The 23,707-nt window shown below is 38.1% G+C and overlaps 2 protein-coding genes across 5 annotated transcripts in view; one reads left to right on the forward strand and one right to left on the reverse strand.

The window, feature by feature from the left end:
- The window catches only part of LOC117563512 (leucine-rich repeat-containing protein 15), a 68,333-nt gene that overhangs the window by 24,406 nt on the left and 20,220 nt on the right, over nucleotides 1-23,707 (forward strand). For 2 of the 4 annotated variants that reach the window (XM_034241889.2, XM_034241888.2), the window contains exon 3: nucleotides 1,116-1,138. The exons of the other annotated variants lie outside the window; for them this stretch is intronic. The gene's annotated coding sequence lies outside the window, so the exon portion shown is untranslated. The remainder of the gene's footprint in view (nucleotides 1-1,115; nucleotides 1,139-23,707) is intronic. 4 annotated transcript variants of the gene reach the window in all.
- On the reverse strand, nucleotides 1,731-2,446 carry LOC117563515 (eukaryotic translation initiation factor eIF1-like). The gene has a single exon (XM_034241892.2). The coding sequence runs from the start codon at nucleotides 2,228-2,230 to the stop codon at nucleotides 1,898-1,900; it is 333 nt and encodes a 110-aa protein (XP_034097783.1). The 5' UTR covers nucleotides 2,231-2,446; the 3' UTR covers nucleotides 1,731-1,897.

Genomic DNA, 23,707 nt, shown 5'->3' on the forward strand with positions numbered 1-23,707 from the left:
AACGCCCGAGTCTAATAATAAAAATTGTTATCCTGCTGAACTTTGCCACCGTCGTAATGATAGTTTGTATAGATGGAGATAAAGAGAGAGAGATAGGAAGAGCGTTTGCAGTTGGCATTTGGATGTTTAATGAAATTTTAATGAAATATTTGATGCATTTGCCGTAGCATTAAAATGCAATTACAATCTGTTGAGAAATTTTCGCACCCAACTTGAAATGCAAATAAATCTTGCACGTTGCCAAGAAGCTTCGTTCAAAATGTTCCATCAGCTTTACTCTGGGTTCTGTGTTTGCACTTTCGTTGTCACTTCACTTAGACTTTAGTCAACGGTTGGCAGCCATTTGCTTAGCGAGAGCCACGCCCCCTGGCTCATGCAAATGGGCACGCCCACAAAGCTACTAAGAGCTAACTGTGCTAATTCTGGCATTTTCCCCCATGATAAATGGCAAACCGCAAAACAAATTTATATACACGCGCACAGAAATGCAAAAGAATCCGCAGGATTTTACAAAACATATTCTCTTCCGTCGTTGTCGTTTTTTTTTTGTTCGTTTTTTCTACTGGCTTGTCACATCTGTCATTGAAATTTATGATTTTCATAAATTTGCAAACTGACCCTTTGGCACTTTAAATATTTGCCATCCATTTGCATTCGCTCCCCTCGCAGCTTATCTGCAGATTGGCCTGACTCTTGGTGACTTGGCAGCAGCATCCCTGGGTGCATTGAATGCGACATTTGTGACATTGAAGCGAATGTTGTTGTTGTTGCATACGAGGTAAGGCAAGCCAAGGTAACAAGCCAAAGCTGACAGCGGATTGAGGGGTCGGTCGGTGGGTGGGTCGCTAGGTTGGTCGGCGCTTGTTCCACATATTCATAACACTTGATTTCGAAAAGTTTGCCAAGTGTCGCTCTTGGCTTTGGCTTTGACATCAACACAAAACTGGCCATGAATTTGCGTGTTCATCGTGTGCTTGAGCTTGATTAGGAGCGTGTGTGTGTGTGTGTGTGTGAGTGAAAGTTTATGCAGCTTAAATTTAGTTTAACTAAGCTTAAGTATGGCTTGAGTGTGTGTTGAAGTTATTTTAATTAACTTTTCTTTGGCTTCTTTTCAGAATTGTGTGTTACCATAGCAAAGGTGAGTGCAGTTTATGTAAAGTATATTTATTAATTACGAGGAAAACGGTACGCAAAATAGGTTAATGAGAACAAGTAAGGTTTTCTTTATCAATGAGCAACACTCACAACTAGTGCGGTTAACATAGAAGGTTAGCTTCAGCTTTTAATAAATACAATTTATTTAATGATACTGTTTATAAGAAAAAAATTAAATATATTAACGCGACTAATGCAAAATTACATTAAAAAAGAATGTTATTTGTGCCTTAATTCGCAAAAGTTAAAGCTTCCAACTATGAAAATTAATTTTTACAGACTACTAAAATGTAAGAAAAATTTATTTCAATTGTATATCAAACAATAAAAATAGCTACAGTTAAGGGTATTCAGCTGCCAATTACCACACTAAAAATATATCAAATTAATATACCGAAAAATGCTTAAATTTACCGAACACTATATTTGGTATATTAATATACTATTATGTTACGTTTCAAATTGTACCATAGTGTATAATATACTAAAAAATTACATTCAAAAACTAAGAGCAATTGTATAATCGTAGTTTGCCCATCAATTTCAATAGCTTATTTGAATTACAAAACTCACTCTTAGCACTGCAGAACTGTAAAACTTTTATTAACTGATATTGAATGAAAAATAACTACGCATGTTGAATAATTGTGGTCGTTACTATTGTTGGTGTGTTGTTAATCTATGTTTGCATTAACTTTAGTGTGCTATTGCTTCTTGTATTCCAATGGGGAGCTCCTTTTCCTCAGAAGCCATGTACCTTGAGGCGATCCGCCTTAGCGAGGCCAGCTTTAGTTAGCCACTGGCAAATATTCTCGCGTTGATCGCCCTGAAGTTGCAAGACCTCACCGTACTCAGGATGCTCAATGACTGTGCCGTTGCAGGCGAATTCCTTTTTGCAGGAACGCACAATTTTCTTCAGATCGTAATCAGCCGACAGCCCTTGGACAGTGGTTAATGTCTTGCGGCCGTTGCGTTGTTGAATACGGATGTGAACGAGACCGTCTTGGATGTCATCATCGGGTCCGCTGATGGCATCCGCGAATGGATCGCGTGAATTGAGATTCTGAATGGACATACGAAGTGCCGTACAAAAGTTTTTGAATAAAGCTTAAAGAGTTTAGTACTACTTTCCTAAACGATTACAAATTTTTTTCTATTGCTTGATACTTTTTATTTTTAGAGCTGACGGAATTTTACGACTATTGTTTTCTACAGAGTGACCAAAAAAAAAGAAAAAAAAAAGAACAAAATTTCTACTACGACGACTGGCACTGAACTACTCTATATACATATATTGATGAGAATGACTAAAATTGCTTTGTTTCAATTTTCCAAACTTAATACTATGATGCCAGTGTCCGTGTCAATCAGTTGAGCACAGTTGAAATTTCCGGCTTACTTAGCTCCAGCTCATTTCATTAGCATTTTTTGTGCCTAATGAAAACTAATGAAGTCTGGCAAATTATCAGCAGCTAAGCGAAATTCAAGAATATGCCAACTCTTAACGGCAATTAGTGTCAATAAGCTGGACAGATTTTTTCTTCTCATTTTTTCCCTCCCTTTTAGTTGCTACTCTCAATTCTTTCGTGCTTTTCCCCACTTGGGGCTGAGTTGAACATTTGATGCAATTATTATCCAATTTATGAAATTGAGCAGACTTCTTTTATGACTTCATGAAATGCTACTTTCACATAAAATTCAATAAGTGCTTGGCTGCCTGTGCTTCTGTTTTGTTCTGCTCTGTTCTTTTCGTTTGCTAGAGGAAAGTACAAGGAAAAATGCATAAATTCAATTTGGAAAATATGCCAAATGAGGTACAGTAAACATGGCCTGCTTTTAGGCGGCGTTGCGTAAAAATATGTTTTTTGCTTGATTAATTTTTGCGGTTGTAAAAACCGAATCATAACGCCAAACAAAAAGCCAAAACACAAAAAACGCTAGAATCAACACGGAAAATGAAATATGCTGGCAGAGAGAGTATAACACGACTATAAGTTGCCCTGTGAGGAGACTTTTTGCTCTTCACCTATTTATATTTTATTTTTGTTTAGTATTATTAGAAGAGAAGTTCCTCTACCTCAGCATACTCTTTCAGGTTCTCTTGTGGCTATAGGGTATAAAAGGTAGCTAAGCAAGCACAAAATCAAATTACAAAATTTGCATTTAGTTGACTCTCTCTCTGTGTGTCAGTGTGTGTGTGTGTGAGAGAGAGTGATGGTGCACAAAAGTAGGCAACAAAAAGTTTTTGCCAATTCACATGCATACATTTGATATCACAGCAGGGGGAATAGGAAGAACTCCCAACTCATCCAGTCACAGCTGGCAGCCGACGATGATGCCGGTGTATTATTTTCTTTTGCAAACTAAATTAAAAAGTTTTTTTTTTCTTTTTTGCTATTTCTGGGTATTCGAAGCATTCGACATCTGATTATAATGAGCTTGTCATCTGCTGTTTTGGTTTGCTTTGCTTACTATGCTGTGATAGATGAGGATAAAGTGAATTGAGCTACAAAATGCAAATATATTCCTTATCCGTAATGCAAATGAAACATTTTGCAATGTTTGCGGCAATTTGTCAGCTATTAGGGGACACAGCGAGCGAGCGGAGAGGAAATTCATTCAGCCAAAGCAAATTTACAGTGAATGGTTGCCAACAGTTTTAATTGCTTATATCATGGATGACGGCGACGGCGACGGCAACAAGCATAAAACTTCATCCACATGTTATATATGGGCATGGCATATATTTGTATGTTTGTTCGGCTGCCCCATTGGGCAAACTAAAGTTGCAGCAGCAAAAATATGATGAATGTGGCGCGGAAACAGCGCGCATTGAGCGTGTGGCAAATAATGAAAAATTACCGAAAAACACATACACATACACATACAATCTCACTTACTAAACAACTAAAAACTGTAACGCCCACAAGCGAACACACAAGCGTAAACAGTGAAAGAAAGAGAGATATATAGAGAGAGAGAGAGAGAGAGAGAGAGAAAGACAGCTGCACACTTTTGGGCGCTGTAAAATATAAAATTCTATGAATTTGTACGTACATCATTTGAAAATCGTAAAACTTGCAAGTGTTACTTGTTTAGTCCACAAAAACAGAACCACACACATACACACACATTTATATTCAGTGTATGTGTGCGTTTGTGTGAGCTGTCATAAACAGGCACAAAAAAGGTAAACTTCTCTCAGACTCTCTTTTACACTGAGGCAGCCGTGTATATTTTTATTATTCCGTTTTTATTTTTGTGTAAAAAGCGCATACACTTTCTTTATGTAATTATAATGCCTGCCCAAATGCTGATGCTGCTGCTGATGAGCATTAGTATCAACATCATCATCATTATCGTCATCATGCAGAGAGTTTAGAGAGTTGCTAAAGACGATTACGATTATACAGAGACGCATTGCAAGGGCTTTGCAGTATTTGCTCAAGTTTATGACTTGCGCAAATTGTACCAAAATTTTATGTGCTGCTGAGCCATGTGTAAAAATTAATAATAATTTTCACTCAGGCAAATTAAATAAACTCCTCCACACGCATAACTCGTATGGTATAAAACGAAATATGTAAATTAAAATTAAGTCGAGCAATCTTTTAAGCTATTATCTCCGTTTAGCCCTTGGAATTTATTCAATTTGTACCTTTAATCGCAAAAACTAAAGTTAGCAACTATGAAAAATAATTTTTGCATACTAGTAAAATAAGACAGAAATTGATTTCAAGTAAAAAAGCTATAGTGGTTAATATTCAGCTGTGAGATAGCAAGTACCATTTGTGAATTAACGTAAAATAGTACAGTATTAATTTAAAGATATACCAAATAAATATGCCGAAAAACACTGAAATATACCAAATACTATATTTGGTATAACGATTTACTTTTACGTTACGTTATAGAATATACCATAGAGTTCAAATATAGTATAGAGTACAAAATTTATCGTAGAGTGCAAATTATACTAGATTGTCAATCAAAGCAATCAAGACACGTCAACAATAATCGTTTTTTGGCATGTAAATATATGTTATGTATTTTTTATGGGGTTGGAGATAAATCCTGTTACATAGTACATTTGCAGAAGATAGTAAGTTAGAATACCCTTATGTAGCATGTATTAAACTAGATAAAAGTGGTTTATAAAATCAAAAAATGAAAGCATTCAGTTCAATTAAAGCAAATCGCTTAGCATTTAGATGTCATAAGTGTAGTGTTTATGAGAATTTCTAATCGGCCTAAAGCCAAAAATCTGCCAAATAAATAAATTTATGATGAAGCCACAACATGTTGAAATTCCTATAAAAGTCTGCCCACTCTGATTTGTTGCCATTTTTCCCGGAAAGTCATTGTTCCAAGTGCCTCACTGACAGTGCTTCAAATCTGTCAGTGGGAAAGAATTTTTTTTGATAATATTTTTGTGACGCCTCGGCTTTTGTGTAGAAGTTGAAGTTCGTGTGGGTCGAATTCTGCGAAACAATTTCGATTTTGTAGCCACTTGAGCACTTGAAGCTACTCGTATGTATTCATTAGACGCCAAATTTGTATGTGTGAGCTTTGATGTGGGCATTCAATAAATTTCATCTTATAGAATTAAGTGCGTAATCCCCGGCCAAACATTCAGGCACATGCTCACACCTTGATAAAGATTTGCGTGCAAATGACACGCAGTACAGTAGAGAAGAAAAAAATAGATGCTGGGAGAAAACTGGTAGGTTAAATGACATAATCAATAAAGTGGTTAAACGGCAGGTTGACATGTGATAAACGGCGCCTCTGATGTGAGCGACTAATGAATGCCATGGACATCCGCAATCGTTGTTTCGAAAAACTGACAGTTCTGCCGTCAACACAACTGCTTCAGTTTGTCAGCTAGTCAGTCAGTCATTCAATCAGTCAGCCAGTCAGTCAGTCAGTGAGTGAGTGAGTCGGTCATGCAAATAAATAAAACCGCTTTTATTGTAATCCGTAATGTCAAAACATTGCAGCGGATGTTTAGCAAAAAGGTTGCGAGCGGGTGAAGAGTAAGAGAGAGAGAGAGTCAGAGAGTGAGGAGAAGAAGGTTACAGAATTGGCACATCAGGCACAACAGCATTGGCATGTGCGAGGGCAATTGAATATGTTTGCATGTGTGCGTGTCTCTCTATATATGTGTGTGACCTACCTGTGCGGTTTTATCGCATGACACGCAGTTGTTCCTGAAAATCATTTTACTATACTATGTATACATTCTTTGCTGCTCTTTTTTTCTCTGTGTGCGTAGCTTCCTTGAAAACGACTCACACTAAACCATAAAGTACTTTGGCTGGCAAAACGTTTTGGGGTCTATTGATTTTCCATTGATAAATAGCTGACAGTTTTTGCTGCTTGACGTTTCTTATGCGTAGCTCACACACACACAGCGTCACCCGCAGGTTAAATAGTTTAAGAATGTCTGGCACATTAAAAAACAATTTCCGTCAAATCACTTTTCAAAAGAAAAATTGAAAAAACTGGCAAGTGAGCATAAAGCATCATGCTACAGACTCTAGAGACAGAGTTCTTTGTGTTCGCCATTTGAATATCCAGTTGGTCTTAAATCTATAGAAATTTAAGCGATTTATGTGGAAAGTCAGGTCAGTCAACTGCTGCTGTCGATGTCGCAGAAATAATACAATTGAGACTAAGACTTACGAGTGCGTTGCCTGCGGCATTTCGCATAAAGAAAAAAAAAACAAAAAATCTGAAAAAGAAATATTAATAAAAGATGAGCGACATTAGTGTCTTCTTCTCTACATTCTTTTTTTTTGCTGTTTTGTGTCCAACCCAAAACCGTAAAAGAAAGCGAAGAGCAAAACACTTTTTACTACTTCCTTCGAAACTGAATGAACAGAACGCCCCGTTGCCGTTTTTGGATTGGCTGCTGGCTAACCTCGAGCATTTTGTTGACCTTTTTTCTGTGTGTGTTTTATTTTCGTTTGCGTTTGGTTCGCCCTTTAAACAGACGCCAAAATGCTAAAAGAAAATGCCGTAAATTTGTAACACTTTTTGGGGGCTAGACGGATAGAATGTTTTGGAGACAGAGCAGAGACATAGAGACAGCCAGAGACAGCGACGTTATGCTTGAACTGTTTCCAGGGAGCGTTGTCCCACTGAGCACTGACGATGGCAGAGGGTGAAGCGAAGGCAACGGCAACAATAACAAGAAGCATCAGGACTTGGCCTCGGGCACAATTTGTCACACATACATGACACATAAATAATAAATTTTGTATATAAACACACAGCAAAAACTCACTCGCTATGTTTGTGTGTGTGTGTGTGTGTGTATGTATTTTCTTGGCCCTATTTTGATTAATAAATTGTTTAGAGCGTCGCTGAGCAATGACCGAAACTTACTGACTTGTGGCTAATAAAATATGAATGCGGCAAAGTTTTAAGCCACAGCTTCAAAGGCTCGCAACTATATAACATCGACTTGGCCAAATTAGTCATGCGCATATAAATATTTCTTGTAATTTATGTTTGCGTTGATGTATTTGTGTATGTGTATGTCTGTGTGGAGGCGCACGTTTAACCTCGGTTAACATTTGCATGCGTAAGTTTTCAGTCACATATGTCTCGTTTTCTCTCGTTCTCTGCTTTCTGTGGTCCACACACTGCGTATGCGTAATTTGAATTGCCCAGTAGGCCTTTCAGTTTCCGTTTGCCATCCATGCATGGCTATGATTTTTATGCGTTTACACATTTGTCGCTGCCAGGCGACGGCTTTTGTCCAGTTTTGTGTCTCGTTTCCTTTTGCCTACAGTTTTTTCTTGCTTTACTTTTGGTTCTACTTGGTCTGCTCTTTTGATTACATCTCAATCAATTGGTGGCAGTTTTATGTTTGCACATTTCAACATCTTTCGGCTTTTCAAATGTTCATTTTTTACGATAGCCTGAGGTCGTTCGAGGCCGATGTTTTTCTGTGAATTTTCTCATGAAAATTTGTAAGCATTTTAAGCTGTTTTTCCTTTTCTCTTTTTTTCGGAGTCCTTACGATTTTGTTAAGGACTCTGCGTGATTGTTGTTTTTTTTATTTTATGTTTTCTCTTGCATAAAACTTGTTTATATCAAATTACAATTTTATTGTATTGTTGAAATGTCTTGCAAATTGCCAAAAGTATATTTTTAAATTGGATTCGTAGTTTCGCAAGAGCCACCAAAAAGAACATACAATAGAAACAAAAAGTTGTTTAGAATTGATTTAAATTTACATGCGAACTCTTGGCACTTGGAAAAACAATTAGAAATACAAGAGGTATAGAGAAATGTGCTTTGAGTTGTAAAGAATGAAGGGCAAACTATTGGTAGATTGTTTACATCGTTTGAAAGTTTCAAGTAAACTAATTGCTTTGATTGAGTTCTCAATTGGTTTGATTTAAAATGCGTGAAAACTATTAAATGTTATGAGGTTCTTCAACTTTGTTGTACTTGAAAGTTATTTATAAGTGGTGTCCATAAAGTTCTTCACAAATACTTATTATTATCGATATGTCAAATTTAACCTCCTGTATAATATGGTATTTTTTTTTTAAATGAAATGACTAACGGGTTTCTTACAGTTGGACTTTTCTTACCTTTGCTATGTAAAAATATAAAAAATACATAATATCAATAATTAAATATAAGGAAAATAAAAATGCTTTTGTGTGAGAAAGAGTTTGCAATTATTTGATAGAGAAACGTAGAAATCTAATGAAATGAGTTCAGGAAATGTTTGCTCTATTGCCGAGTCTGGTTTTGGCTGCTCACGATGACAGTTTTGTGCAAGTTTTGTTGCTGTAGTTGGCATTAGCTCTCAGCTCGCAGTTGATTTTTTGGCAGCGCATTGTTTGCATACCTTTCTTCAGCTGCCACATTCGTGGACTGGGCTTAGTTTGTGTGTGTGACACACGAATACAACTATATTACACTGTCAGCATGCCAACGACACTTCAACGCATTCATCAGTCATGCAACAAAAGCAACAAAATGGCTAAAGTAAGCTCTGTGTGAAACTCACACTTCTGTAAACTCGTAGATGTTTTTGCAATTTACTGATTTAAGCGCTAGCTGAGTACGACAACAGCAGTTGTTTTCTCACTCACTCTCACATTTGCTTAGGGGATTCGTGCTCATCAACAGGCAATTCGAGCGGAATTTCGCGAAAATTTACTCTGACGTTTATGCATTGCGTATACGCCACGTGGCAAGCGTGTTTAATTCTGTTTGTTTAAGCGAGAGACAAGTATGTGTTATTTGATTAGACATTAAAAGGCAAAGAACTGAAATGAAATAGACGCATTTCATTTGCTGTTTACACAGAGTTGAAAGCCATTACACGAATCCGCGTAGGCGGCGTAAACAGAAATCTGACATTTATACATAAGTATATATTTTGTACTATTTACTCGTAGTTTACGCACGAGCTAGCTTTAAACGTACTTACGTAATTGCAAGTTAATATTTCTTGGTTGTGTGTCAACAGCTTAAACGGTAATGCAGGGCGTATGAGTAATGCAAAAGGTCTTGTCATAGATATGCCTAAAAATAGACACAAATATTGCTGTCTTAGTCAAGCTGTCCGCCTAATGCCTTTAATGTACTTTCGCATCCCCAAAAAAAAGAAACAAGAAACAAGCTAGCAAATATATCAGCGCAACAGTTTGGCAAAGAACAGGATACACTCAAGTCCAACATTGCCTACCCCAACACCCACACACACAGAGTCCACGCAGTTGGAGTCGCTTTTTTATAGATTAACTGCGTCCATCATGACCATAACAAGGCGCACAATAAAGGGAATAGCCGAAAGTTTAGTTCGGGCAAAATCTCGGCCTCAGTCTTTAAATGTTTCAAATTGTCGACAGGGGATTTGGCATGGTATTTACGCTCAGATAAGCGCCTGTAGTTGCTTTATCTGCAAGGATATTCGCATTTTTATGCCCCGGTGCCAGTTCCGTGTGCGCTTAGATTTATTACAAACCATTTTTTTTCTTCCTAGCGCCAACTTTCCCTCTCGGTCTCGCAATTAAAGTGCTTTTCGTACATAGTTGCCGCATGCTTTTTTTTGTGTGGCCTAAAAGTATGCAAATTATTTCGACATTAATGCGAGTTAAAAGTTGTGCAGTGTTGTCGTCGTCATTAAGTTTCGTACACATCAAAGCAAAATATTGTGCGAAGACAACACTATATAGCGATGCAAGCAGAGAAAAGTGCTTTTTCCCCCATATGCGGATAATCGCAAGAAAAACAAAAAAATAAAGCGAGCAACAAGAGCAAAGTGCAGCGCACAAACGTTGCCAAAGGCAACGGACGGAACAACGGGGGAGACGTAGGTAAAAAAGAAACTTTTACTTGGTTTAGTGAAGTGCGCACGATGAGAGAGACATAATTATGCGATTTAACACTCTAAGTGGAACGACAACCGACAACCAAACAACGTGCAACCAACAGCTCCTGTGCAACAACATCCTTGCGGCACTCATCGCCAACGTCGTCGACGAGGCGTTGAACAAAGGAAGCGTCTGACAACAAGAAAAGGAAATTTGCCCGCTTAAAGTGCACTTCCACGTCAAAAGTGAGATGAGCTTAAAAACAAAAACAAAAGCAGCGTGCTTAAACTCTCAGACGCCCACAATTATGGCAACACTTGAGAACTCTTTAGATATGCTAACTAACCGATCAAATGCTTTGCTGATTAGCAACTTTTTATCACATTGCAATTATTTGCCCATCAATTGTTATACGAACAGTGCCATTGTGATTGGAAATTGGCTGTTTAAAGCAACTCTGATCTTAAGTTCCAATCTCAAGTCAACTGCATTGCCTGATTACGAAGACTGCTTGTCGTTTAGTTCTTTTCATTCGAAACAAGTCAATGCAAATGATTGCACAAAATGCCTCATTTAGCAGCAAATCAAATGGCTTCATTTCTAAGTGGATAAACACATAAATAGAGCTATGAATCTAGGAAATGTAGGCTGCGAAAAAGAGGGGAATAAGTACGCTAGCACACAAAATATAAAGCTGACCAATGCTAAACGAATGAACGAAATTGAATGAAAATCATGCTGCCACTCGCCTCGCTGCGTCAACAGAGCCTTGCCTGACAGGCTGCCAGACCTGCTGCTATGTAGTAGTAAAATGCCAGATGAAAAATTTTCATAAAATAACTTGGCCCTTTTTTTTCAGATCAGTGAACTTTTTTGCCAGCTCTCTGGACCAGCGAAGGCAACAAAATACTCACACAAACACACACCAACGAAAAAAAAAAACATTTTTGTTAAGTAAAATTGAATTGTATTTTGACTGACTGTTGTTGCTCTCTCTTCCTCTCTCTACCCATTACTATTTCAGTCTGTAGCCTCAAGGGCCGAGGCTTTCGAGTTCAGGCTACAAAATGACAGGCGCATTCGAGCGACCTTTTCATAAGCACTTCTGCCCAAAAACTTTTAATAAGAGCAAAAGTTTGTTAGCCCATAAGTCAACTGCGAAATAAAAAATGCTGCGCAAAAATATTTCAAATTCTTCGCATTTAATTCTTTATTTTTGTGTGTTGCATTAATCGACTTATTGATCTGTTAAACGTAGCTCAACACACTTTGAAGTAATAACTATAGCGAAAGCACATAAATTATTTAATTTCGTGCACCAAATGAAATTGAATTTTTAATCATCGTCCCCTTTGAATGCGAGTGAGTGTGTGTGTGTGTGTGTGTGTTGGGGCCATAAAATGAAATTATACGCAGTTGAGCTTAAGAAATGTGAGAGGAAAATAGGGAAAACTATGAATAGTACTCGTACTTTTTAATTAAGACTGGCGGATGGGAAGAGCGAGCGACAGGCTAATGGCCAAGCAGGCGACTAGTTGCAAAAGTGTTAACAGTTTCATTTAACGCAGCTAACAAACTCATTTAGCTTGGGACGTAGTCGACTACGATGCCAAACATTTCGTAGTGTGTGTTTCTCCTTTGCTGCTTCAGAGATTGCAGCGCGCGAAATGAACAATGCTGAGGATTTTCATTTAAGCTTATAGCTTTAAGTGCGGCAAACACACACACAGTAGATTTTGCTGCAGACACCACGTGGCGTATGCGTTATGCGTATTCCCTTAAGCATTTGAACTTTTACTCGCGCTTATCTCTACCGCTGCACAACAGGCTAATAAATGTGTGTAAATTAGTTATCAAAGACCCGACCAAACCAAACCATGAGCTGCTCTTTAGCATTAACTCATCATAATTAATATGATTTCTTTATTATGTTTTTGCTACCACATCAACTTAATACACACATGAGTTTCATCGCCTGCTTATCTTTGATTAATTTGCACTGCAATGCGACACCATCCACACGTTGTTGTTGTTGCTATTATTGCAAGGGCTTAACTTACCATTGTTTAAAACGCTTGCATTATGTGAGCTAATTATGCTAAAGGATAAGCTGCAAGTGCTTATTAAATATACTTTCAACTTTACTTAGTGATACTTTGTAATATACTATAGAAAAGTTTATCTCGCTATTGCATATATTCATCGAGCATTTCTATACATTAAAATACTTTAAAAAATTTTCAAAATTTATTAAATTTTAACAGAAAAAAGTGAAGATTAGGATTGTATTTTCATTTGCACAAAAAAATTGTTTTCATTTGAAGAATTAATTGAAAAATTTTAGAAGTTGACTGGTTTTTAATTTATTATTTTAATTTATTGGGTTTTACAAAGAAAATGTTTAGAATGGCAGCGTGAATTTCCAATAAAAAATATTTCTCTGACGAACTAAAAGGACAAAAATAGAGAAATCCTGCATTGACTTTATCTACACTGTATTTGTAATCAATTATGTATGTAATCAATTATAATAAAATTTGCGGCTTAAATTGCCTGCTTTCTTTCTGCGTATGCCTGTTAAATGGTTAACCTATATATACCATATATATTACACAGCTCGTAAATAAGTGTCTTGAAAACATATTTACGCATCTCATTAAATTGCACGCAAATCCACAAATATTTTTGCAGTCAAACCAATTAATAAATGAATGCAAAAAATGTTTATAATTTCAATTAAATTCATTAATCTAGCAGGCCTCCTAAAATGAACAGCATAACGAACTGAGCACCCAACAGTGAACACAAAACAGATAGAGCAAGATGGCAAGTGAAGAGCAAAAGAGAAAGGGAAACGACAAACAGACAGTCAGACAGTCAGACAGAGCGACACTTGAATGTCAAAGGCGGGCAATTAATCATTTTTTATAATTTATGCGCAGCAAGAAACTTTTGCCGGGCATCAACAACAACAACAACAACGACAACTTTACACTGTGTGACGAACACCACGAGGTTCTACTCGTCTAAGCCTACTCTGTCTAGCTAACTTGCCGGCTCAGTTCAGGGCTGGGGTGGGTCTTTGGCTTCGACTGGGTAGTAAGTCATCATAAATTAAAGTGTAGACAGAGTGTAATACTAGGGGAGAGGGACAGTACTCATTTCGCATTATCTCAAACGCTCGCACATTCAGTGCCCAATTAGAATTAAAAGTTTAACACATTATTGTTTTCTTCTCCATGATATACAGTAATTTAATAAACATACTTCATTTTGTTTATAAAAATTATCTCTAGTTAACAATAGTGCTTGATTTATTGAGCCTTTATTTATCGTTACGTTAGTTTGTTTTACTTAAACGGTTGTCTTCATGACTTAATAATACGAAAGATAGAGAACCAACACGGAACACACGGAATTGAGAACCTCACAATCACAACCCCAATCAACTATAATATAGACACGGCTATGCCGTACTTACGCACTTTCCATCGATGTTAGCAGGCCTGATAACTGATGAATCCGTCGTAGCATATATGCTTGTTGATGTTAGCTGTTAAAGATGATAAAGGGTTATGGTTATCAGGCTTTCAAATCCCTATGAACCCCATGTTGGCTGTACAAAAAAGTCGAAAAAATGAGTTAGTCGATTTTTGACAAGTACTAATACAAATTCAATTTAATTATTCAATTTAGCAAACCATGTTGGCACTCTTAGTGCATTTTGCGAACGAAAACAATCCAATGCAGATGGTACTGGCGTGTTTTTTTTTTTGTGTGGAGCCGTAGATCTCTCGCCGGAAGATCTACGCTCCTTGGAACGTCTCTAGTATCGCCTTCGCTTAGCCGCTATCGAATACCGTTTGATAATCTGCAGCGAAGATTCGCTGCCGCAAGATTATCGCCTTATTCCCACTCTAGCTGGCTGTTCGCAGCGAGGTTCGCTGCCTTCACCCAAAACTCCCTTAGGCTTGCAGGTTAGGGTGAATATCCGCGTGCGCTTCGCAAGTGGCACTTGTTCAACAAGGGGGGGGGAGACGAGGATCGCAATGTGCAACACCTATTCCACTCTATGGAGGGTCTAGCGGGTGCAATTGCCAGAGGTATGGACAACAAGCTGCATAAAATAACATTTTTACCGCAAGGTCTAATCAGATTGACACTACTTACCAATCAGTGGCAAAGAGAAAATTTAGCAAATTCTAAATTCTCTTCTAATAGAGCTGGCCAATCCACAAATCGACAAAAGAAAACCCTGGATGCCAAAATTGTTGGCTTGGTTGCAGTATTATTTTATATTTATTTTTGCAATTTTTCTTTGCAAATTTTGGTCTGATGTAAGCGTTCTCAGTGAAAAAATTGCAAAAGTGAAGATGGCTGTCCTTAGTGAGAGCTCAAAGCATCTCTGTGTGGATCAATGCAATACTTACTCCCCGTTCGATAAACTCAACAGTTGAGCTATGCTAAGTGGAGTTGCCAACTTAATTAAGGCTTTGGCGCATCAGCTGATGCTTTGATTTGTGACAATCAGATGTTTATTTGCAACTTTGCAACTTTAATTTGCAACTTTAATTTAGACAACTACCTCACAACAGCAGATTTTAATCGAGAGTTCAATCGAAGACGTAAAATCTGAAAGAAGGTAGTTACTCTTTGAATTCCCACAAGTCTTTAGCATGAAATTGACCAATTTCCTTGCCCTCTAAATTTTCTAATAGGTATAAGGCCTGTCCAATTTTTCGCTTTACTCGTGCCTTAAGGCCGACTGGTGCAAGCTTAGCGTTGAAATTGTTTGCCATATTGCTCAGTGCCCAGTTACGCTTAATTACTGTCTGGCCAACTTCAAAGGTTCGTTGTTTAGTACGAAAGTTATACGATCTCTGATTCTTTTCATATGCCTTTTTCAGATATTTGTGAATATCAGCACGGATTTTAGAAAATTTGTCAGCACGATCGAGTCGAGCAGTTCCTTCACTTAAGAGATTCAAATTTTTAAGTACTGTGTAGTCTTTACCATGCGTCATCATATGTTGTCCAAATACAACACAGTACGGTGACGCGCCTATCGATTGATGTATGTTATTGCGTAGAGCACAATTGATACTGCTAACATATATATCCCATTCTCGCTGGTCTGAACGAATAAATGATCTTAACGCCGCATTAATGGATCTATTGACTCTTTCAGCTGCATTACTTTGAGGGGAATATGCTCCAGTGAACATGTGTTTGATACCATACGAAGACAAAAATGCAGCGAATTCTCGGCTTTTAAACTGAGTGCCGTTGTCGCTGATTATGAACTCTGGTGTGCCAAAACAGTTAAATACAGTGTTGCGCAAGTGATCAATGATTATTAAAGTCGAAAATTTCTTAACTGGTATAAGAAATGTGAATTTTGAAAGATGATCTAGGATGATAAAAATTCCAATATTACCAAGTTTTGAGCGTGGAAACGGACCTATGAAATCTATGTAGAGTCTTTGAAATACTCGCTCACTAATTGTTTGAATACCCATTGGCGGCTTTAGATTTTGTGTCGGGTATTTTGAGGTTTGACATATTTCGCATTTGCTAATAAAGTCTCGCACTTCCACTACCATTCGTGGCCAATAAAAATGCCTACGAATGCGTTCTAGACACTTCGCTGTGCCGCAATGTGCTGACGTTGGGGTACAATGAGCTGAAACTATCACCGAATTTCTGAGAGATGTAGGGACGTACAGTTTCCAGCCATCGCCAATATCTTCGCTGACGTCGGAAGGCAATACTGCTCTGTAATATAAATAGCCGTCTATGATTTTGAAATCCGGAAGATTGGATTTGCTCATCTTCTCTTTTAACTCGACATAATCACTTTCGAGAAATGCATCCGAGCTTAAATCTATCTCTGGTAGTATTTCGAGCTCAACAACATCTACATTTTCTTCGAATGCTCTGGAAAGAGTGTCAGCGACTACATTTTGACTGCCCTTTCGATGTTCGATCTGAAAATCCATTCCTTGTAGCTTTAACGCCCACCGAGCAAGTCTGCCATGAAGGTCTGTTTGATTCATCAACCATTTCAGACTTGCATGATCGGTTATAACTTTGAATGATTGGCCTTCTATATACATACGGAATCGCTTAATGGCTAATACAACTGCCAAGCATTCTAATTCCGTTGTAGAATAATTTCGTTGTGCTTTGTTCAACTTTTTCGACATATATGCAATGGGTAGTTCGTTGCCTTCTGCATCAAGTTGAGCTAATACGGCGCCGATGCCATATGTTGAAGCGTCACATTGCACTATGAATGGCAACTCATAGTTGGGATGACGCAAAAACGGAGCAGCACATAGTCTATGTTTTATTGCTTCGAACGCATGTTGGGCCTCTTCATTCCATTCAAATTTCTTTCCTTTTAGCAGCTCTGTTAGTTCAAAGATGACCGTTGAGTACTGGGGAATAAAACGCTGGTACCAACCAGTCATGCCCAGGAATCGTCTCAGTTGGCGTCTGGACTGTGGCACCGGAAATTCGGAAACGGCTTGCACTTTCATTGGATTTACTCGAAGTGTGCCTTCTCCTACTACATGGCCTAAGTAATCTACTTCTCGTATTCCAAACTGACTTTTGGTAACATTTATTGTTAGTCCCGCTTTTCGTAATCTATTTGCCACTTCGGTCAGATGCAGTAAGTGGTCTTCAAAGTTAGAGGACATGACCAATAGATCATCTAGGTATACGAATACGTGTTCCTTCATGTCATAGGGAATTACTTGATCCATAAGACGACACATTGTATGAGGTGAGTTACACAAGCCAAATGGCATCCGAGTAAACTGATACAAGGGTCTATTTGGTACCGTAAAAGCAGTTTTTGGTCGCGCTTCTTTGTCTAGAGAAATTTGCCAAAAGGCATCTTTCAAATCGATTTTGGAAATGCACTTAACAGATGGCAATCGACTTAGAAGACCTTCTAAGCTAGGCATGGGATATGCGTCCTTCTTCGTCACTGCATTTAGCTTTCGAGAATCAAGACATAGACGATCTTTGCCAGGTTTAACAATCAAAACCACAGGCGAGGACCATGCAGAGTTCGAAGCTTCTTCTATTACTCCTAAACGTAACATGCGGTCAATCTCGGCACAAAGTCGCTTTTCTTTAGCTGGAGATATGGGATAGTATCTTTGTTTAATGGGAGTACTATCTCCTGTGTCTATAGAATGTTCAAGAAGTGTTGTTTTTCCTAAGCCGTCCCTTTCGCATGACGGAAAAAAATCAACAACTGCTTGTAATCTGCGTTTTTGCATTACTGTAAGAGACAATTTGGGTACCGTTTCATTTTCAATTTCAGATTCAGTTACTGCATTAACATAACTAACAGAAATTCCAAATTTATTCCAAAAGTCAATTCCGCAAATAACATCTTGCATGATGGCGCTAACAATTAGGAACTCAAACGATTGCTTTGTCGAATTATATTCGATTGGAAGATTAATAGTACCAGCGACCTTTTGAGGTTGTCCATCAGCAGTTTTAACAAATCCTTTGGATTTAAGATAGTTAATATTATTTTCAAGAATGTACTTTGCTAAGTTTCCTCCGATCACGCTTTTATTTGCTCCGCTATCGAGCAAGGCCAAACAACGCTGATCGAGAATGTTGAGGTAAGTAAAGGGTCGTATATCGTTGTCTTTATTTACGATAGCTGATATCCTATAAGAATTTAGTACACGCTTTTTCGACCAAAATGTATGCATACGATGAGCAGCACGCGATTTTGGAGATGTGTGTATTTTTCTTAATCGCAAATGATAAGGTATAAAATGTCGATGAATTTGTAAGTCAGGTAAGTTATTCGATATAGCAGGTGGTTGAGAATACTCTAGAGAATTTGTTTCTATTTTTAATTGCGGATATCCGCTTTTGGTGGTAAGCGAATACCCTTCTGCGAGTTTTCCTGTTTGGTTTTACATTTTGTACAATTTGGTTTATATGTGTCAAGTTTTCCACAGCCATAACAAAATATACGACGTGATTTCAGGCAATCCTGGTAACGATGACCAATTTCATCGCAATTCCAGCATTTGAAATTATCAGAGTACTTCATAGCATTTACATCTGCTGATTCTGAGTCTTCATCTTCCCAGCCTGACTCCAGGTCTTTTTCTAAAGCAATCTCATGAATAACTCGGTTGGGGTTATTCGATCGATTTTGATGTTTAGGCAGTTGTGAGTAGAATTCTTCATGTTTGTGACATTCTCTACGAAGGATAGCTAAATTTGAAATTGGGACATGTAATAGTTCATGTCGAAGATCTGGTTTCAAATTATGTTTAACATAAGAGACCAATTCGGTATCGGATAGACGAGAATTAAGCGTATCTGCTATGTTTAACATCGCATCCAGATATTCATCGAAAGGTTCATTAAACTTTTGTTTCCTGCGCCGTAAGCTATCTTTTATGTCTTCATCGGTTCTTTGATTTTGGTATCTTTCGCATAAACGAGAACAAAGATTATACCAATTCCTATGATGAGAGCTACGATGAAACCTCCAATAGAATGTTAACGCTGGACCTGAGAATAGTAAGTGAGCAAACTGATACAACGTATCAAAGTTTCCGCTCAAACAACGAGAGGTCAAGCAATTTATTCGATATATAAAGTCATCGATTGGTATATCAGTTGGTGTACCACTGAATTTAAGATGCCAATTAACAATGGTACTGGAAATTCGGTCAGGCCGATCGAGACTACCAGATATATTTCCTGATTGTCCCGATCCTTCGTTATTCTGATCTGGAATTTCGTTATCCCATTCCAATTGCGGTTCCTCGGAACGAACTATTGGCGGTTGGGCGGCAATATTTAAGTTTCTGAAGGCAAATTCAACCTGATCAGCGATAGTAGCGACTAGTTCCGCTCGAAAGTTATCGAGTGAAGAAGTGATAAGTCCTTGAACTCGTTGTTCAGACACAGCTGGAACGGGTGTGGTTGTACTTCCTGTTGATGCTCGGGGTAAGCGACTTTCTCGCGCAGCATTTTGATGCTGCCTGGAAGTAGGTACATTTTGTTCTAAGCTTGCCCTATGTTGCCAAGAAGGAGATTGTGCGGCATTTCTCATGAGATTCTCTCTCTGATTAGCTCTTGTTTTTGGTCGATCTCGCGGTTTAGTGCCAGCGGCTCCCGAGGCATCGCGTGAAATTGGGGGTGCTGCAACTGTATGAAGCATGCTTAACCCTTCAGATTGTTCTGAGCCAAAAATATCTCCTATCCTGCACGGCTTTTTGCAAGTTGGACAAGTTTCGCTAGTATTGAGCCAATTGGATATACATTCGGAGTGAAAGTTATGACTACAAGGGGTTTTTACTAACTCAAATTCAGACGATTTTAAATCATTGCAAATTTTGCAAAGAATTAATGAACTAGCTGATGCGAGGTTTTCGTGGCTGCGAGTAACCGGCATAATGAATTTAAGTATGAATGTGAACTAGTACGGTATTCGATATTGACAAGGTAATTGACAAAAATAGGTTTACGATATGCGATAATATAGTGTTCAAGTTTTAAGTTTTTAAGTTTGGGACTTACCCTTCAATGCGATTTTAAGATAATGCGAAGTGAGTACTAAGAGTCTGAATCTACTTTGATTAGTAACGTATTTGATGAGTGTTTGTGATTGAAAGAGGAACAGATCGATATTAACCAATACTGAACAATTCTCGATTTCAATACCACAACACAATATTGTGTACTGGGCCTAACAATGATTCGGTAGAGAATCGAAATTCATCCAATTCTACAAAAAATTTCCTTAATCACATTATTGGCCAGAAAATTGTATTTAGCAGGTTTAATTCATTGATAACACTATCAATTAATAAATCCGCTATGTATGTTCTTTTCGCCTGGTCTGCTTCCGACTTTCTCATCAGTAAACAGCCAATCCAGAAGGCAGAAAATTCATACATCTATGTTTTCAATAAAAAGAATGAATATTTTGATGACGAAATTTTTATTTTGGGGCACATTTTCCATAGGCCTCACGAGTTGGGCGCCATTTAATTATGTGACGAACACCACGAGGTTCTACTCGTCTAAGCCTACTCTGTCTAGCTAACTTGCCGGCTCAGTTCAGGGCTGGGGTGGGTCTTTGGCTTCGACTGGGTAGTAAGTCATCATAAATTAAAGTGTAGACAGAGTGTAATACTAGGGGAGAGGGACAGTACTCATTTCGCATTATCTCAAACGCTCGCACATTCAGTGCCCAATTAGAATTAAAAGTTTAACACATTATTGTTTTCTTCTCCATGATATACAGTAATTTAATAAACATACTTCATTTTGTTTATAAAAATTATCTCTAGTTAACAATAGTGCTTGATTTATTGAGCCTTTATTTATCGTTACGTTAGTTTGTTTTACTTAAACGGTTGTCTTCATGACTTAATAATACGAAAGATAGAGAACCAACACGGAACACACGGAATTGAGAACCTCACAATCACAACCCCAATCAACTATAATATAGACACGGCTATGCCGTACTTACGCACTTTCCATCGATGTTAGCAGGCCTGATAACTGATGAATCCGTCGTAGCATATATGCTTGTTGATGTTAGCTGTTAAAGATGATAAAGGGTTATGGTTATCAGGCTTTCAAATCCCTATGAACCCCATGTTGGCTGTACAAAAAGTCGAAAAAATGAGTTAGTCGATTTTTGACAAGTACTAATACAAATTCAATTTAATTATTCAATTTAGCAAACCATGTTGGCACTCTTAGTGCATTTTGCGAACGAAAACAATCCAATGCAGATGGTACTGGCGTGTTTTTTTTTTGTGTGGAGCCGTAGATCTCTCGCCGGAAGATCTACGCTCCTTGGAACGTCTCTAGTATCGCCTTCGCTTAGCCGCTATCGAATACCGTTTGATAATCTGCAGCGAAGATTCGCTGCCGCAAGATTATCGCCTTATTCCCACTCTAGCTGGCTGTTCGCAGCGAGGTTCGCTGCCTTCACCCAAAACTCCCTTAGGCTTGCAGGTTAGGGTGAATATCCGCGTGCGCTTCGCAAGTGGCACTTGTTCAACAAGGGGGGGGGAGACGAGGATCGCAATGTGCAACACCTATTCCACTCTATGGAGGGTCTAGCGGGTGCAATTGCCAGAGGTATGGACAACAAGCTGCATAAAATAACATTTTTACCGCAAGGTCTAATCAGATTGACACTACTTACCAATCAGTGGCAAAGAGAAAATTTAGCAAATTCTAAATTCTCTTCTAATAGAGCTGGCCAATCCACAAATCGACAAAAGAAAACCCTGGATGCCAAATTGTTGGCTTGGTTGCAGTATTATTTTATATTTATTTTTTGCAATTTTTCTTTGCAAATTTTGGTCTGATGTAAGCGTTCTCAGTGAAAAAATTGCAAAAGTGAAGATGGCTGTCCTTAGTGAGAGCTCAAAGCATCTCTGTGTGGATCAATGCAATACTTACTCCCCGTTCGATAAACTCAACAGTTGAGCTATGCTAAGTGGAGTTGCCAACTTAATTAAGGCTTTGGCGCATCAGCTGATGCTTTGATTTGTGACAATCAGATGTTTATTTGCAACTTTGCAACTTTAATTTGCAACTTTAATTTAGACAACTACCTCACAACTGCCATCCATAAATGCCAATAAAATGTCATGATGCTTCTCGCATTTTATCCCCACTCGACTCTCTCTCTTGTTGGTTGTCTTCTTTTCGGCTGTCATTAAAATGAATTTTTCAATTGAACTCAATTGAAATGTCAAAATTCTCATTAATTTATCAATTTGCTGAGGGCGCTGTCAAACACAATAGAGAGAGAGCGAAAGAAGTGTCATAACTTCTATATTTTATATTCAACTATAGTGCTGATAACTTTTAATCAATCAACTGCGAACCGCTGAGAAATTGAAAATATTTGCCGTGTCGCATTCCCGACCCTTTGAGCCAAAGCTAATTTATCAATTGGAGCGACGACATTGCAAATATTTTGTTTTGTAATGTTAAGTAATGTTTTTGGCCCTTTCGGACCGAGGCCAAGCGAAAAACGGGTTGTGCAAAAGCGTGCCAAGGTCTTCAGAGTCGGTTTATGTGATTGAAAGCACATTGTGTGGTACTTTAATATTTATGACAAAATGCCAGTTGCCCTTCTGGACTATATTTAGTCCCCAAACTGACAGTCTTGCTGACACTTTTATTTTTAATTACGTTCTCATTTTGAAGGATGCTCTGTGCCCTGTACATTATTAGAACTCGAAATTTTATATGACGATGGCGATGGCGATAGCGATGTGAAGCGCATCGCAATTTTTTACGACCAACTTGCAGAGGCATTTTTCCATTAAATTTTCTTTTCTATGGTTCGCTTTTTTCTTCCCTTTTGCGTCCGCCATTTTGTATTGGTTGCCCTTCTGTCACACCATTTTGTGTATTGACTTTTGAGCACATCAACCGCAAATACCGCAGCGGCAGACTACGAGTATCAGTTGTGAGTTGGAGTATGAGAGTCGCACTCTGTCGTATGTAGGAAAACTCAATCAAACTGTTAATCGACTTGTGGTTACGATGAAAGGAACGTGGCCGAGCCGCCTGCATCGCTCCTTCTGAATGTCTGTCTGTCTGTGCGTTACCCTTTTTGATTGTTTTTTCCTCATGAATTTCCAACCATAAAATGTCAATAATATGTTTGCTATATGCGCTTTCATTGAGTGAGTTATATACGTTGATGTTTGCATTGCGTTGAACCATCGAGCTGCTTAATGTCAATAGGCAATAAGAAAGGTTAAATGTTGTCTTTGGCGAATTGAAGCACAGATGTGATTTCAAGTTTTTGCTGTTTGCGCTTTAATTTTCTGTACTATAATCAAGAATTTATCACAATATGCACATTAACCTATTTAAGTGGCTAAAAGCATGCACTTAATCTTGACAATTCACAAATTAACAGCAATTAAATCGAGCCAACTCTTTACATGTCTTTGAATTTGTGTTGAGCTCAATATTATTCTAATGCTTATTATTCTAATGCTTCAATCAGAATTCGAGAGTGTTTTGAAGCTGCTTCAGGGCTGTGATTTAATTGAATGCTGTGGCATCCACAAGTGCACAAAATAAGTTAAATTAAACAAATCTAATGAAGAGTGTTTATATATATAAATGTGTGTGTGCGTTTGATGCATGAGTCC

This window comes from Drosophila albomicans, chromosome 2L (assembly GCF_009650485.2).
Source record: "Drosophila albomicans strain 15112-1751.03 chromosome 2L, ASM965048v2, whole genome shotgun sequence".
Classification (NCBI taxonomy): Eukaryota; Metazoa; Arthropoda; class Insecta; order Diptera; family Drosophilidae; genus Drosophila; species Drosophila albomicans.